General features: G+C 36.9%; 2 protein-coding genes and 1 long non-coding RNA gene across 4 annotated transcripts; 2 read left to right on the forward strand and 1 right to left on the reverse strand.

The window, feature by feature from the left end:
• Positions 1-106: 106 nt before the first annotated feature.
• On the reverse strand, positions 107-2,139 carry LOC110373923 (asparaginyl-tRNA synthetase). Its single transcript, XM_049841548.2, has 3 exons — positions 1,906-2,139; positions 812-1,822; positions 107-522 (listed from the first exon to the last, which is right to left on the reverse strand). The coding sequence occupies exons 1-3, from the start codon at positions 2,029-2,031 to the stop codon at positions 265-267; spliced, it is 1,395 nt and encodes a 464-aa protein (XP_049697505.2). The 5' UTR covers positions 2,032-2,139; the 3' UTR covers positions 107-264.
• Positions 2,140-2,374: 235 nt separating this feature from the next.
• Kr-h2 (Kruppel homolog 2) lies at positions 2,375-10,142 on the forward strand. Of its 2 annotated transcripts, none has more exons than XM_021331414.3 (6): positions 2,375-2,534; positions 3,275-3,438; positions 4,818-5,002; positions 5,819-5,886; positions 8,378-8,511; positions 9,889-10,142. In XM_021331414.3, the coding sequence occupies exons 2-6, from the start codon at positions 3,278-3,280 to the stop codon at positions 10,112-10,114; spliced, it is 774 nt and encodes a 257-aa protein (XP_021187089.1). In that variant the 5' UTR covers positions 2,375-2,534; positions 3,275-3,277; the 3' UTR covers positions 10,115-10,142. The 2 variants fall into 2 exon arrangements, with proteins under 2 accessions (XP_021187089.1, XP_063895421.1); XM_064039351.1 differs by lacking the exon at positions 2,375-2,534 and adding an exon at positions 2,887-2,905.
• A 90-nt stretch (positions 10,143-10,232) lies between these two features.
• On the forward strand, positions 10,233-12,138 carry LOC135118155 (uncharacterized). Its single transcript, XR_010277393.1, has 2 exons — positions 10,233-10,417; positions 10,768-12,138. It is a non-coding gene; the product is annotated as an uncharacterized LOC135118155 (long non-coding RNA).
• The last annotated feature ends 3,418 nt before the right edge of the window (positions 12,139-15,556 follow it).

Here is a 15,556-nt window from a genome sequence, read left to right on the forward strand (position 1 = left end):
GTTTGTTTAGTTTACAAGTTGTAAATAAATGTTTACATCAAATTACATTTGTGTTTAATTTATATATCCTAAACCCATATGAATATAGTTCACCATACACACCATATACAATTTTGAAACTTTTATTAAACCATATCTACATAATTTACACTTAAAATCTAAAATACAACAAAGAAATTGCTATAGATTACATGAAAATGTTTACACTTGCACATAATTACATGATCAGGCTACTCTTCCACAGTTATTAAATTAATGATAGCCTTACATATCACAATTATGCGGCCACCTAGGAAATGGCAAGGTGTCTTTAATATTGTTAACATTGCATATAACTTGCAATAATCTCTCCAAGCCTAACCCATAACCGCCAGTAGGTATATTGCCGAATTTCCTCAGTTCTAAATACCAGTTTAATCTTTCTGAAGGCAATTTGGACTTCAGCTTCTCGTAGTTGTCTTCTCTTAGACTTCCGCCGACGACTTCGCCTGTGATCGGTGTTAGTAGATCTAGAGCATCTACCTGCAATCAGAAAGCTACCAATAAGAAATAAACTATGAGAGGCACAAAAGCTTCAACAATCACACAACATCCTAATAATATAAATGTGAAAGATTGTATGAGCTACATATTTGTTCTTCTTTCATGCAAAACCACTGTATAGATTTTGATGAAACTTGGTATTATCAGAATAACACATAAGCTACTTTTTATCTGGGTGTGGGCAGTCATTCCCTCGGGACACTGTTGGCAAAAGCTAGTTGAAAAAGAAGTATGAAGAAGATTGGTTTATAGAAGTCCTAACTTTTACCTTTGTGCTATCTTCAGAACATTCCTTCATATAAAATGACTTCATATCTTTGGGCCACTTGAGCACAAACACTGGAACACCATTGCAGTGCTCAACCAGTGTTAACTCCTGCTCCTTATTTATACCTTCCTCTGTGAGTACCAAGCCTTTCTTCTCTAATATCTGTCTAGCCTCATCATAGGTTAGTGTGACAAATTCTTTATTTACCCAAGTGGGAGCTTTGTTTGTTTTATCAATTAAAAATAAATCTGCCTCATTGGTGTTCCGAGTCTCAATGAAAACATACTTTAGTAAGTCTTCTATGGCACCTTGTAGTTGTTCCAGAGTTTCACAGAATGCCAGCTCAGCTTCTAGCATGTAGAATTCTGATAAATGAAGTCTAGATCTAGAGTTCTCTGCTCTGAAAGTTGGGCCAAAAGTGTAGACATTGCCCATGCCTCTACACGCAGCTTCTAAATGCAACTGTCCTGATACTGTTAGGAATGTTTTACTGCCAAAGTACACAGAGTCTCTATCTCTCCCTTCTTGCATCATGGCTTTCACTGTCTCCTCATTATCTGGTTGTATTTTAAACACTTCCCCAGCACCCTCACAGTCATTTGAAGTCAGAATAGGTGTGTGAATGTTTGTATATTTTTTTAAAGCAAAGTAATCATAAATGTGCTTTGTGACAGCACTTCGTGTGCGTAAAATAGCCGAGATATAGTTAGTTCTGGGACGTAAATGCAGGTATTGTCGTGTATACTCTGGGGGATGCGTCGTTCTTGGGTTGAAAGGATAGCCGTCTAAGACTACACATGTGCCCAGGACATTTACATTATCAGCAACAAGTTCCAGCTGTCCTCTCGGGCTTTTGGATAGTTTACCAGTGATGTGGACTGAAGAACCATACGTTAATGACTCTGCTGCGACGTTTTTGGGAATTACTATCTGCAGTTTCTGTGCGCAAGATCCATCACTTACGTCGGCAAAAATAAGATCTTTCTGCTTCCGCAGGTTTTTCACCCAACCCTAAAAGATAAGCAGAGGCTTAGTACTCGTAATTATATCATTGTTTCATTCAAAACATAAGTTTTTCATAGAAAAGTATCCACCTTTATTTCGGTAACGTTACCGACGTTAGGTTTATCCAAAACTGCAGCTATCACGCTGTATTGCTTATACAGCTCCTTGAACTTAAAAATATGTTTTAGTCTACTATAGTTACAACTACTAAACATTGTAAATGTTTTAAATTATTTCAGGATAAAATAGTTAAACTATTTTTTTTGGTTAGGATTTCATCAACAAACACAACAGCTGCTATGAGACACTGACAGATTGTAGATAGAGACACCACCTTAACCATTTTACAAAACCGGTTTTTATCAGGATTTTACTAAAAACACTTTGAGGCAGCCAGAAGATGTTAGTGGAAAAGTTTTCCATTACCTTTAATGACTTTTCATCATTAAAGTATACCTTCGAAATTATTAACGCCTCACCATGAAAAGCCTGAAATCCAAGACATTATGCCAGTTTTGTGAAAATAACGGTTTCCCCAACATAAGGACACACATCACATAGTCATCTGTGGCTTGTAGTTGCGTAGCTGGCAAGATATTTCGTTCTGTCAGTTGTCATTCGGCAAATCATGCATGTTCGATTTGTTGCGTTGTGAACAATTTGTGGAATTTAATTTAAATATTATATTTATTCGAGTTTTAATTAATTAGTGTAGAATGTGAGTATATAATCCTTGTAAATTTCTTAAAAAGCAAAGATATTTTTCATAAAGACTGTGATGGCACTATTATGTTACTATCGTAATAATTTTGTTAATAATTGATGATTGAAACTGGTTTTCCGAGTTATTGCGTCCTTGGACGTCGCTTTATGTTAATATGAACGTGTAGTACGCGAAGGATTAACGCTATTTTTAATATTTTAAATTGATTGAAGTGTCCAAAAATTTCATGCATGGCCTACTGATCCACTTTTTTTACTCAAAAAAGTCTATTGAATGGCACTTTCTACTGTGATCGTGGTCACGTAAACGCATTAAGTTGGCATTTCGCTGAGGTTTCGGCTCCCCACTGCAGCCAATGTTACAATGTGTGAATTACTTTTTTATCTATTGTTATCTGATAAAGCAAAGCTGAGTGAAACTATGTAGTTTCATGAATTCCTCAACTTCTAGTGGCATAGTGACACGACAAACTTAGTTGTTGTGTTAGTGATCTATTTCTGGAGATGATCAATAATTGAAGTTATAATTTTAGTTTGCTTTGAATAGTCAAAACAAATTAACACATTTCCAATTTAAAACTTTATTTTACTTTATTTAGTAGTTTAAGGAAAAACTATATTTCTATACTATTCTGGAAAAACCTGCTTGCCATAATCTATTCATTAAGTTTTCTTCATACTCAATTCAATAAACACAAAAAAAATCACAGCCTTAATAAAACTTGTTTTCCATAGAAAATGGCAGAGACAGAACCCCAAGCCGGAGACACGGGGCCACCCAAGGGCATCCCGGCCCTGAAGGCTCATGTGAACGCCAACAGAGTGGACGTTGCCCTCTGGGCCATCAGAGTCATGACCGTCCTCTTCACCTTCGCATATGTACTGCCTTTGTTCAACAAGTAAGTAAACATTTCATATTCTTCATCTGCCTAACACTTTCCCAACTATGTTGGGGTAGGATTCCAGTCTAGCTGGATGCAGCTGAGTATCAGTGTTTTACGTAGGGCAACTGCCTATCTGACCACCACAACCCAGTTATTCAGGCAGGTCTGGTAAAACTGGTAAAAATTTCTGAGGTAAATATGGCTGTAATACAAACAAAGTATATGTAGAATGTAGTACACCTACATTCTACATATACTTTGTTCACATGACATAAATTTTGGAATTTAAATAAATTGATAAAATAATGTAATCCTGCAATATTGTTCATCAGATTATGATTGTTGATAGGCAGGAAGAATCTGGTTTTGTTTGTTTTAATCACCTGAAAATATAGCAGCTGTTTTTTTAACACAAAGATAAGTATCAGTTTCATGATGACAAGGTTGTCCTAAATAGTTTTAATTTTATAACAATGGATGTTCAGAACAGTAATATAACTGAGTAGTGAGTACTCAGTGTAATCAAGGCTACCTTTGTCCAGACATTAACACAATGAGGATTACAATAACACAGGGGACTGTGACCTTGAACTCTGTAACTTAATTAGCAGTTTGCAGACTTCATATTGAATTTTCAAAAGTATATTGTTTTTGAATAAACTTGTTCTTGGTTTCTAGAATATTTTTAATGTCAATACTCTGAAATATTATCTAGTAAGAGAAATAAATCCCTTATATATTAACCGATTTTCTACAAAGAAGGAGTTCCTTATTATTGGTACATTTTAAAAACATACTTGAACAGTCAGACATAGCATAATTCAAAACTGATTTTATTCACTTATATCTCATTGAGTCGAGAGTAACCTTCAATCTCAGTTAGCTACTTTAGACATTAAGTACACAATACACATATACTTGGTAATTATGTGTTTAGTAGCTATACAAAAAATATAACCCTGAGGTAAAGTTTGTCATTATTATTCGTTTATTTGGTGTCTTTATTATTATTATGACTTCTTAACTAATATAATAAAGAAACATTGTTTTGTTTGTTTGTTCAACGGCTCCAAAACGAATGAACCAATTTGAAAAATTCTTTCATTATATATAGTAAAGGTACACTGTTCCTGAGTAACATTGTCTATATTTCATCCGAGTACAGGAAAGAAGTTCCTTGAACTTGTTTGAAAATAGCTAATAACATTATTTATGTTTATATGTTGTAAAAACTAGTTATAACTGCTTCCCTGCCCAAACATTCACACTATACCCAAATAATTAATCTTCCTAATAACTACAACCAAAAAAATAACTATAACTAAACAATAAATTATTAATACTAAAGCTGAGAAGTATTAGTGTAGTTTCACATCACATTTCTCCCCCTACAGCCCAGTATCAGCATTCTACAAGGCGTTACTCGCGAACGCTGCGACCTCAGCCCTGCGGCTGCACCAACGCATCCCGGCGCGAGAGATCTCCATCTCCCGGGAGTTCCTCGCGAGATTCTTCCTCGAAGACAGCGCGCATTACCTCTTCTACTCGCTCATATTCATGAATGTGGCGCCTAATTTGTGTATCCTTTTTAAATACGTAACAATTAGTTTACATGATAGCTTAAAACTAATAAAACGAATACAAAATTGGTCCTCAGCGCTGTCACTTGGTAAGTTAGTTTAATATAATCATTCAATAAATTAAATTAGTTTGTGCAAGTATAGTTTACAAAGGAGCGTTTATTGTTAATTAGGATTGTGTTGATGAGTAGTTTCAGATTATCGAACTAAGGAGGATGGTATAGTTGAGTTTGAGGCTTAATCCTTTGTGGAGTTTAAAAAGCAGGTCTTAAAGAATTAGCAATACCAGCCTATAGAACTAAGGAGTTTGAAATGAATTTAAGATTAAATTGGTTGGATTTAAAAGTTTCAAAGATTATAAGACTAAAGTTAAATAAGAACTTGACATATTTATAACAAGTTCTCTTTCATTCGACCTTTGATATTAAGATTTTGGGAAACTGGTTTCTTTGTGAAGAAAATAAGTACATTAATTAATTTTACTGTGTTGATATTCAACTTATTACCATAATAGGATGTCTTATCTCATTTTTATGAACATATGGTTTGTATTAATTCAAAATCCAGTTTTTTTAATCAATTAGCAATACTCATTATTGTGATAAGTACTAAAATCAATAATATTGTATTGCCCTTCGTTTATATTATGAGCAAATGCAAAAGTACTAAACTGGTGTACTAAGTGAACCTATTTAGACTTGAATCCTAGTTAATGAAGAAAAACACTAATTAGTAATTGCTTCTTATTGATTTTCTATCTATAGGATATCTAGGTGTTATAATTGCACAGCAATAGTTCCTTAACCAGCTCCCAGTGATCCTGACACCAATCTTCTTGTTCGCGCTACTGCACGCCGCGTCCTACTCGCTCACCATTCTCGACGTAAGTAATACAATACAATTTGTATTAATTGTTTACTTCCTCTCTGTCATTTTGTTGTAGCTGTATGTAGTGACGGATTTACCGTAGCGAAACCCTAATTTACTTGTGGCGTCACAGTTTTACGGTCTACTGAAAATTTGGTCAGCCACTGGTTAATGATCTACCTATTCTCCTATTTACTTGCACTATATATTTGTCCCATACATTCCCTATCAACCAATGAAAGTTTCCTAGTTCCACTACTCACAAAATTGTTCATACACATTTAGTTATTTAGAAACTGCTTTTTCCAATTATTTTATAGAAAAGTGATCCAGTTAGTTTTCTAGTACCATCCAAGTATCTAGAGAATATTTATTACAGTTAATTACTACTAGTTTATTACTGTTGTTGCTTTTAATGGAAGTAAAGACGATATATAAATTGGTTTTCCTCTTGATTGTAGAATTAATGGGTTATTTTTATTTATGTTAGCTACAGGTAGCCTTGGACATCCGTGATTAATTTTATAATTTATAGACATAGCTTTAATAATAAAAATTACAATAATTTTTTTCAATATGAATATTTAAGATTTAATTTTGTAACTTTTTCTAAATAAATTTTTTAATTATTTTTACTAATAATGCTCATTACAAACTTTTTGAGAGGTATCCAAACAAATGTTCTGGGTATAAAATTAGATTTTTGCAATGTTATGTTTCAGCACTCATGTTTTAATACTAATACTAACTATTAATAAACTACGATATCGCAGCTAAATACCAGAATTTATCGAATGCTGTGACTCACTCAGTAAATACAATGGAACTATTATTCGATAAAACAGACAGCATTAATCAATTCCTGATGCATTTGCAATATTAATGCGTATTTGAAATGCAAGATACATAAAAATAAGTTGGAAAATAGGAAATCTGAAATGGAATTTGTTATAAAGCAATTCTACAGATAATAAAAAGAAAAAGTTTGCAAAGATATAGATTGTAAACTTTCTCTTCATCGCAGCATAACTTTCATCATAAAAATAAATATAAAAAAGTTTATTGAATAGTTACATTTATCGAAGAGGGTTACTCTGATATTCGACTCAGGAAATACACTGACAAACCTAATTGAATGATTGACCAATTTAGAAAGAGTTTTATATCAACAAATACATTCTAACAGCTGCCCACTAAAGTATAGCATTTTATAAAAATAAAGCTATTATAAGCAAGACAGTTTAAAGTACAGTTTTTAATCTTGACCTTTGTGTTGCCAGAGTAATTAAACTGTGCGTGTGACCAAGAGTAGACTGTTATGTAGGTATAATTACATTAAAATAGTTATAATAATTGTCATGAGATTGTGTAATGTTTGTATTTGTAGGTACTTTATTTTTGTAGCTACATCTTGAAATTATTAATTTATTTACTTAATATGATTTGACAATGGTACCTCCAAGGTCTTTTTTCAATAAGTTACTGGGATTAACTTTATTAAAAAAAAAGACTGAGTTGGTATTAAATATTCATCTCATTAAATTGCTAACAATGGTTTTATACGACAATAAAATAACGGTTCAAAGTTCAAATAGTAATAACTATGAATTAATGAATAAGCAATGTAAGTACTACTAAGTGTATGTGCTCAGACCTACATCTCATAGTGCCAACACAATGGTGATTACAACACATGAACTAGCGAACAATTAACTAGAAAACGGTACAAGTTGTTATTAATATAAGAAAAGAAAGTGGTCCATACTGTTGCTGTTACACTTCCGTGAATATGAATTAATTCTTACCACGGTGTATTACAATTTTATTGCTATGTAAACTGTAAAATAAGACTGTAGGTATACGTCATGTTTTCTCTTAATATTCATATCTTATATTTGAACGAGGTAATTAATTAGACGTATAATAGTAATTCCAAAAATATAAAAGAAGAAAAAAGATCACTGAAGTATGTGGAATGTTTTCTTAAGATTTGTGATAAGAAAAATACAATAGTATCAGTAAAATATGCAGAAATCTGTACTGTTATCAGAAAGTGATAATATTGGAGAAATCAATGAGTATAAGAATCAAGTAGATAGTCGTTTCTGAATGTGCTCCCAGACGTTTATCTATACTCTAGCATTATCATCATATCTATAAGTAAGTTAAGCCCGTAAGATAATTTAATAATTTCGCATAATATAACGTAATAACATCCACTGAAATAAAAAATAATTGTGAACAAAAAATCACGGGGGGATCGAAAATCTCCAAGTAGTGTGGATTTACTCGCACAAAAATGGCTTTTGGTAGGAATTTCAAAACTTGATTTCTTAATACTTTTGACAGTAGATAAACAGTAGCTGATCTACCGTCGTCACTTCTTCCTCATGTACCTGAATTGAATCAATTTTAACAATATTCTATGGATGTACCCACACCAAGGCGTTATCCCCTGATTGCCCTGACAGATGCTGTGATGACTTATCTCTCATGTGTTCCATCAGACTCTAGGTCAGAACTCGATGTGGGTGGCGCGGCTGCTGATCTCGCTGGTGGAGTTCCAGTCGCGCAACATCCTGCGCGCCGCCGCGCTCGCCGAGATCGTGCTGTTCCCGCTCGTCGCCTTGATGGCGCTTTTGTGAGTATACCATCATATATTAAAATAAAAGGAACGACAGAGTTCTACGCGAAGCCGGCTTACAGACAAAGGTACACTATACACAAGAGACATTTAATGGTTACTTAAACGGAGAGTTGGATGGTCAAAGAAATCCTTCACTAAGAAATGATTTAACAAATGTATCTGAGTGCGGGGAATAGACTAAAGAAAAATTATAACTTGAAAAGCTAGTGCCTTCTGCTATGCCTATGCTATGCTAATTATTTCCACCACAAACTGCCTAGCCATTTCCCAGAAAAAGTACTTCTGGATTGCAAGATACAACATGGTAAGACTGGTTGTCAGATCTTCTGTCTGACTTCTGATTACCTGTATGTAGCAATCAAGACACATCGGAATTGGTGATGAAATGAGGAGAATTTCAAAGTTTCATAGTTCATCAAACCCATTCGAAAATAAGTACCCTACATAAGAGCCATAACTTCTTATATATCTCTAGAACTCGGTCTATTTACCTCAATTACACGAGTGTAGCTTCGAGAGGCACTTGTTGCATTAAATATATCGCACCGGTCGTTGTCAAGAGGTCAAGGCCGAACTACCGAAGTGGGAGGAATTTGTCAGCTATGCTTATGAACTGTGATTTATTACGTGGCAATAATTTGACGTTAAATATGTTGTCTGATTTATCCTTTAGGTTCTAGGAAAGGTATTTTATGTTTTAAAGTGTTATAATGTTTAATTTTTCATAAAAAAAAAACTAAAAACCATGCATGCATGTATTGTCATCAGAACTCAGAGCGTGTGCAAAATTGCATCTTAATCGAAGACCGGGAAGTCAAATTAGGATTCCAAGATTTTCTTACATACATAGTTACAAGTGAAGCTAACGTAAGCGTGTTAAAAAGCAGTTTGTAAGCACACAAGGCTCACAACTTTTCGCTGTTTTGTCTAAATTAAGAAATTTACACGTTCACTTTTCATATGTACAGGTTTTAAAAGTTGTTTCACAAATGGCAATGTAACCAAGTACTTAGTAAGTACCCAAAGTAAATTAACGCGTTCAAACTAAACAACAAGCCTTACAAAATTAATTATTATAGATTCACAAAAAGTTCCAGAACTTGTAGTACTGTTAAAATCACGTCTGATTGTGCTGTTGGAGCCCTCAAAAATATTTTCAATTTTTACATAGACAGGTAGTCTTAGTAATAGGGTCCCATAATTATGATTTCATATTTTTTTTTCATAAAGGTTGGATAGCGTAAATGTTGAAACAAGCTAACTTTTAACTGGTTACTGTTGTTAGCTTAAATTTATGCCAAGTTACGATACCAAAGGGCAAAATGAGACTCGATTTTCCAAATTAAATGAACCATATCTACTCTATTGCAGCGGCTACTGCGGCCTCCTCACCCCCTTCGTATACTACTACTTCGTGACGTGGCGGTACGCGTCGCGCCGCAACCCTTACACGCGCAACACGTTCCGCGAGCTGCGCGTCGCCGCCGAGCGAGCCGCCGCCCGCCCCGCCCTCCCCGCGCCCCTCCGCAGCGCCGTCACCCGCGCCGTGCACCTCGTGTGCCGCATGGCGCCGCCCATGGACCACGTGCAGCAGTGAGTAGCTAACATCCGCCCGCCCTCCCGCGCCCTCCGCAGCGCCGTCACCCGCGCCGTGCACCGTGTGCCGCATGGCGCCGCCATGGACCACGTGCAGCAGTGGTAGCTAACATCCGCCCGCGCCCCTCCGCAGCGCCGTCACCCGCGCCGTGCACCTCGTGTGCCGCATGGCGCCGCCCATGGACCACGTGCAGCAGTGAGTAGCTAACATCCGCCCCGCCCTCCCCGCGCCCCTCCGCAGCGCCGTCACCCGCGCCGTGCACCTCGTGTGCCGCATGGCGCCGCCCATGGACCACGTGCAGCAGTGAGTAGCTAACATCATCTGCCGAGCCTCTTCCCAACTATGTTGGCGTCGGCTTCCAGTCTAACAAGATGCAGCTGAGTACCAGTATGTTACAGGAAGTGACTGCCTATCTGAGCTGCTCAACCCTACTATACTAGGTAATTTAAACTTCTCCGATCCACTCCATTTTGGTGGAGTCTGGGCCTCAAACTTCTCTTGCCTGATACTCTCAATGATAACTAAAGCCTACCCAGAATATTAATAAAGAATATATTGTGCATTCAGGCCGTACTCAAATCCCATGGTTTAAAAATCATAAAAGAATTTCATGAAGTTGTTAACTAACTTTAATGTTTTTTTATTTATTTCAGGTAAACGTCTCATACGTATGGTCAGTTAAGGTGAACAGAAAACTTTCTACATCACTGTCGTTCTTTATATCGAAACTGCGCATGTGTGCGTGTCTACACGTGTGTGTGTGTTCGTGAATGTCTTCAGTTGCGAGTTACTTGACCAACACTTGTTCACCGCCACTTTTACATAATATAAACAGGACGAAAAAAAACACTAAAAACATTATGTACAAAACGGCCACATACTATTACGTATGTATATAAAAAAGTATTTTTAACTTTTGTACATTTTCAAAATCTAATTTATAAAGTTACCTGTTTATGAACTTTGAAAGAAAAAGTTATTGTATTCCGAACTCTCAGTAATATTATTTGTCGAAAAACCACGCTGTGAAGGTCAACATCCACTTGAAGGCGATCAAAAAACACCGTCCACGCGGACTTAATGTAAGAACAAACTATCCAAACCATTGCAGTACAAAATCCCATATCCAGATATTTAGTTATGGCAACACCGAGACGAGAGTGAGACAGCGTCATATCTCAAGTAAGACCTTTCAAGACTGCCATTACTAAATAATCCATCCGTACAATGTATTCCAATGCATTTCATTTTGGTTGTTAAACTCAGTATAATTATATTGTAACGTAGGGGATGTACTTTATGTATTTAAGTTTAATTTCTATTTAATGTCGGTCCAATTTTATTTAAGACATAAAGAATGTTGAATGTTTATGTTAGACTGATAAGTGATTTCTTATTCAATGTAAGTTTTTATGGTAAAGCGGAATTGTCTGTCAGTATTTTATTTCGTCACAATGGAAATTGTCGTTGAGCGAGAATACTAGAAGAGCCATCTCTAAAATGTATCAAGTATTTCTTTAAGGGCTGATTTTTCAATCATCAGTTAACTTCTATCTGAGGAATAAATATGGCGGTTTGACATATTTTCCATACAAAAGCTGTCAAAACGTCAAACATATTCCTCAGATAACAGTTATCCGGCGATTGAAAAATCAGCCCTAAAATGAATTTATTTATATTGTTCTACTGGCCCTTCTAGTCGAATAGTTCTATGATGGATTCGACATTCCATTTGTGTCTAATATCATAATAATTATTATTCCAATCATGGTTTCCATTCTCATTATTATTTAAAATCCATAATTTCTAAGCGAGCACATATCTCTTTGGAATTGATGTAAAACTGCAATTAAATATAAATAAAAGTGACCTGTCACATGTTATTTTTGTGAATCGTGTATTCCATATTAATTTGTTTATGTTGTGTATCGCCAGCGACATTTTTGTATTAGCAATAATTATAATGCACTTGGTTTGGGGTGAATGTAGTCAGGTTTTTAAATAAATGTTGGTATAAACGGTAATACTGTTTTTTTCATCCATCCCGTCCTATAAGATGATGATGTTTTGGCTTGTTTATGCCAAAAAATACTAACACTTTCTAACAGGAAAAAATGAAGGTGCCTAATAGGAAGACCCATTTTTTGCCCCACAGGGCCTTTGGTTACCTAGCTGCGCCATAGTTGAAGCGCATCGAAGCGTCTATCCAAAACTGAACATAACAAATTCAAACTTCACTGCGATCCAATCGCGACTCAATTACGATTGAAGCGTATGGGGTATTCTGCTATTTTTTCTTTGAAATAGGTATATAAACGTTTTTTTCCTTTTTCGTCATTCACTAAAGAATTATTTTGTCTGCAAATGATTTACGATTGCAAAATGATTGTAGAGCAAACTAAAGTATAGACCAAAACAGCTGACCTATCGCATGTCGTTGGAATACGATTGGTCTTATATTAGTAGCAGAATGCCCGATATGGTTAAAACTGCTATTGCGATCATATTGCGATTCGATTTTGACATTATTGACTTAGGAGAATCGGGCCCCTGGGAGAGTTCGCAGGATGCCGTCGGTATATTCTGTGATCTCTTCAAGGCGTTTGATTGTGTGACCACGACACACTCATTTCTAAGCTGAGACACTACGGAATTCGTGGAAAATCTCTTGAACTTGTCCGGTCTTATTTATCCAACAGACTGCAAAAAGTGGAAGTCTGCGGCTCAACATCTTCAGGGACAGTTGTAAAAATGGGCGTGCCGCAAGGCTCTATACTGGATCCATTTCTGTTCCTAGCTTATATAAATGACCTTCCATTTGTGTTGTTTGATATTTCGGATGTTATTTTGTTTGCAGATGTCCTTCCCTTTTTTTTTAAGTTAAGCGTAAGAACCCTAATGTTAGTCACATTAATGAAAGCCTAGAAATTCTCTCCAAATGGTTCGCAGCCAATAATTTACTATTAAACGCTTCCAAGACTAAATGTCCTAAGTTCTGTTTGCCTAACGTCACTGCGGTTGAAACTAATATAATGCTCGATAAAATAGCAAATGAGAATTAATTAACAGTACCTACAGTATTTCTGGGCATTACCATTGACAGTAAATTGCAATGGGGTCCCCATATATCCTCCCTATCAGAGCGACTTGGTTCTGCTGCCTTTGCAGTCAGAAAAATCAGACAACTGACCGATATAGCTAAGGCCAGGCTTGTATACTTCGCCTATTTCCATTGCGTAATGTCATATCGTAATATCAGGTATCTGTGGAGATCAAAGGGGGAGGCCTATGTTCAGCAGTGGACGTCCTATGGCTGAGATGATGATGATGATGATGATGAATGTCATATTGCTATGGGCTATATTGTTTTTTCTTTTTCTCTGCACATGTGGCTTCCCCGGCGACCACGGGTACGGGAGTGCCTCCGCCCAGACCAGCCAAGCGGACCCCAACTTGCATTATATGTATAAGAACTTGGTTACCTACCCAATTTATTTTTTCTTTGAATTGTATAAATCGCTTTTCAGTAACGATTGCACTAAAATTATTTTGTATAATTTATTAATACATTTTAGCTCAATTGGGCTTGTATAATAACATTCTCAGGACTAGATAGAAAACTGTATGAAATATGTAAATTTTATTTTCTTTTAAAAAGAGTGTCCATGGAGTTTCTAATCGGTTCTTCTCCATGAGACCAACTCTGGAATCGTGCACCTAACTTTGAAGTTTCGGGTCTTTCGTCATCTCAACACACTTAACTCATCACGAATGTGTTCAGTTGGTGAAACTCAAAATTTTAACATTTAACATGTCGTCAACTCGACACGTCAAGATTTTGATGCGTGTTCAGTACAGTCAACAAATGAATGTATTCATTTTCTGTGTCACAAACATCATCGGCCACTGAACGTCAGCTTAGCAAACGCTTCAAACGCGAACATGGACTCCCAAACTACTTAGTACAAGTACTAGGAAATCATAAGTGCATTGAAGCTAGATGCATTAGCAACTTTTAATAATGTTCTACAACGCTAACGGCTAGATAAACTCTAGTTAAATGGACCTCAGAAAACTAGGGTCGCAGAAGACAGAAGGAGTTAGATAGTAACCTGTATGGGCATCATGGTAATGCGTGCGTGCTGGGGTGCGGACGACTGAGAGCTGCGTTGGTCGAGTACTAGGCGCGCAGAAGACGGTAGGAACTGCATAGAGTTAACTGTAGTACAACCCGTGCCGATAAAGAATGGGATTAGAAATCGCGACAGCTGTATTTACCTCTCGCTCATACACTATAGCACATGAGCGAGAGTTGAATACAGCTGTCGCGATTTCTAATCCCATTCTTTATCGGCACGGGTAACGCTAACGGCTAGATAAACTCTAGTTAAATGGACCTCAGAAAACTAGGGTCGCAGAAGACAGAAGGAGTTAGATAGTAACCGGTATGGGCATCATGGTAATGCGTGCGTGCTGGGGTGCGGACGACTGAGAGCTGCGTTGGTCGAGTACTAGGCGCGCAGAAGACGGTAGGAACTGCATAGAGTTAACTGTAGTACAACCCGTGCCGATAAAGAATGGGATTAGAAATCGCGACAGCTGTATTTACCTCTCGCTCATACACTATAGCACATGAGCGAGAGTTGAATACAGCTGTCGATTTCTAATCCCATTCTTTATCGGCACGGGTAACGCTAACGGCTAGATAAACTCTAGTTAAATGGACCTCAGAAAACTAGGGTCGCAGAAGACAGAAGGAGTTAGATAGTAACCGGTATGGGCATCATGGTAATGCTGGGGTGCGGACGACTGAGAGCTGCGTTGGTCGAGTACTAGGCGCGCAGAAGACGGTAGGAACTGCATAGAGTTAACTGTAGTACAATCCGTGCCGATAAAGAATGGGATTAGAAATCGCGACAGCTGTATTTACCTCTCGCTCATACACTATAGCACATGAGCGAGAGTTGAATACAGCTGTCGCGATTTCTAATCCCATTCTTTATCGGCACGGGTAACGCTAACGGCTAGATAAACTCTAGTTAAATGGACCTCAGAAAACTAGGGTCGCAGAAGACAGAAGGAGTTAGATAGTAACCGGTATGGGCATCATGGTAATGCGTGCGTGCTGGGGTGCGGACGACTGAGAGCTGCGTTGGTCGAGTACTAGGCGCGCAGAAGACGGTAGGAACTGCATAGAGTTAACTGTAGTACAAAACCCGTGCCGATAAAGAATGGGATTAGAAATCGCGACAGCTGTATTCAACTCTCGCTCATGTGCTATAGTGTATGAGCGAGAGGTGAATACAGCTGTCGGCAATTATCGGCAAATAATGGTATTGAAATCGAATCATTGTTTGTCACAAGTACTAGGGTAACAGAACTGAACAGTAGTAAGTAGTATCAGTAGTAAGTAGTAGTAGTGGGTAAACAAAAAGAAACAAA

The sequence above is a fragment of the Helicoverpa armigera genome, chromosome 19 (genome assembly GCF_030705265.1).
Source record: "Helicoverpa armigera isolate CAAS_96S chromosome 19, ASM3070526v1, whole genome shotgun sequence".
Taxonomy (NCBI): Eukaryota; Metazoa; Arthropoda; class Insecta; order Lepidoptera; family Noctuidae; genus Helicoverpa; species Helicoverpa armigera.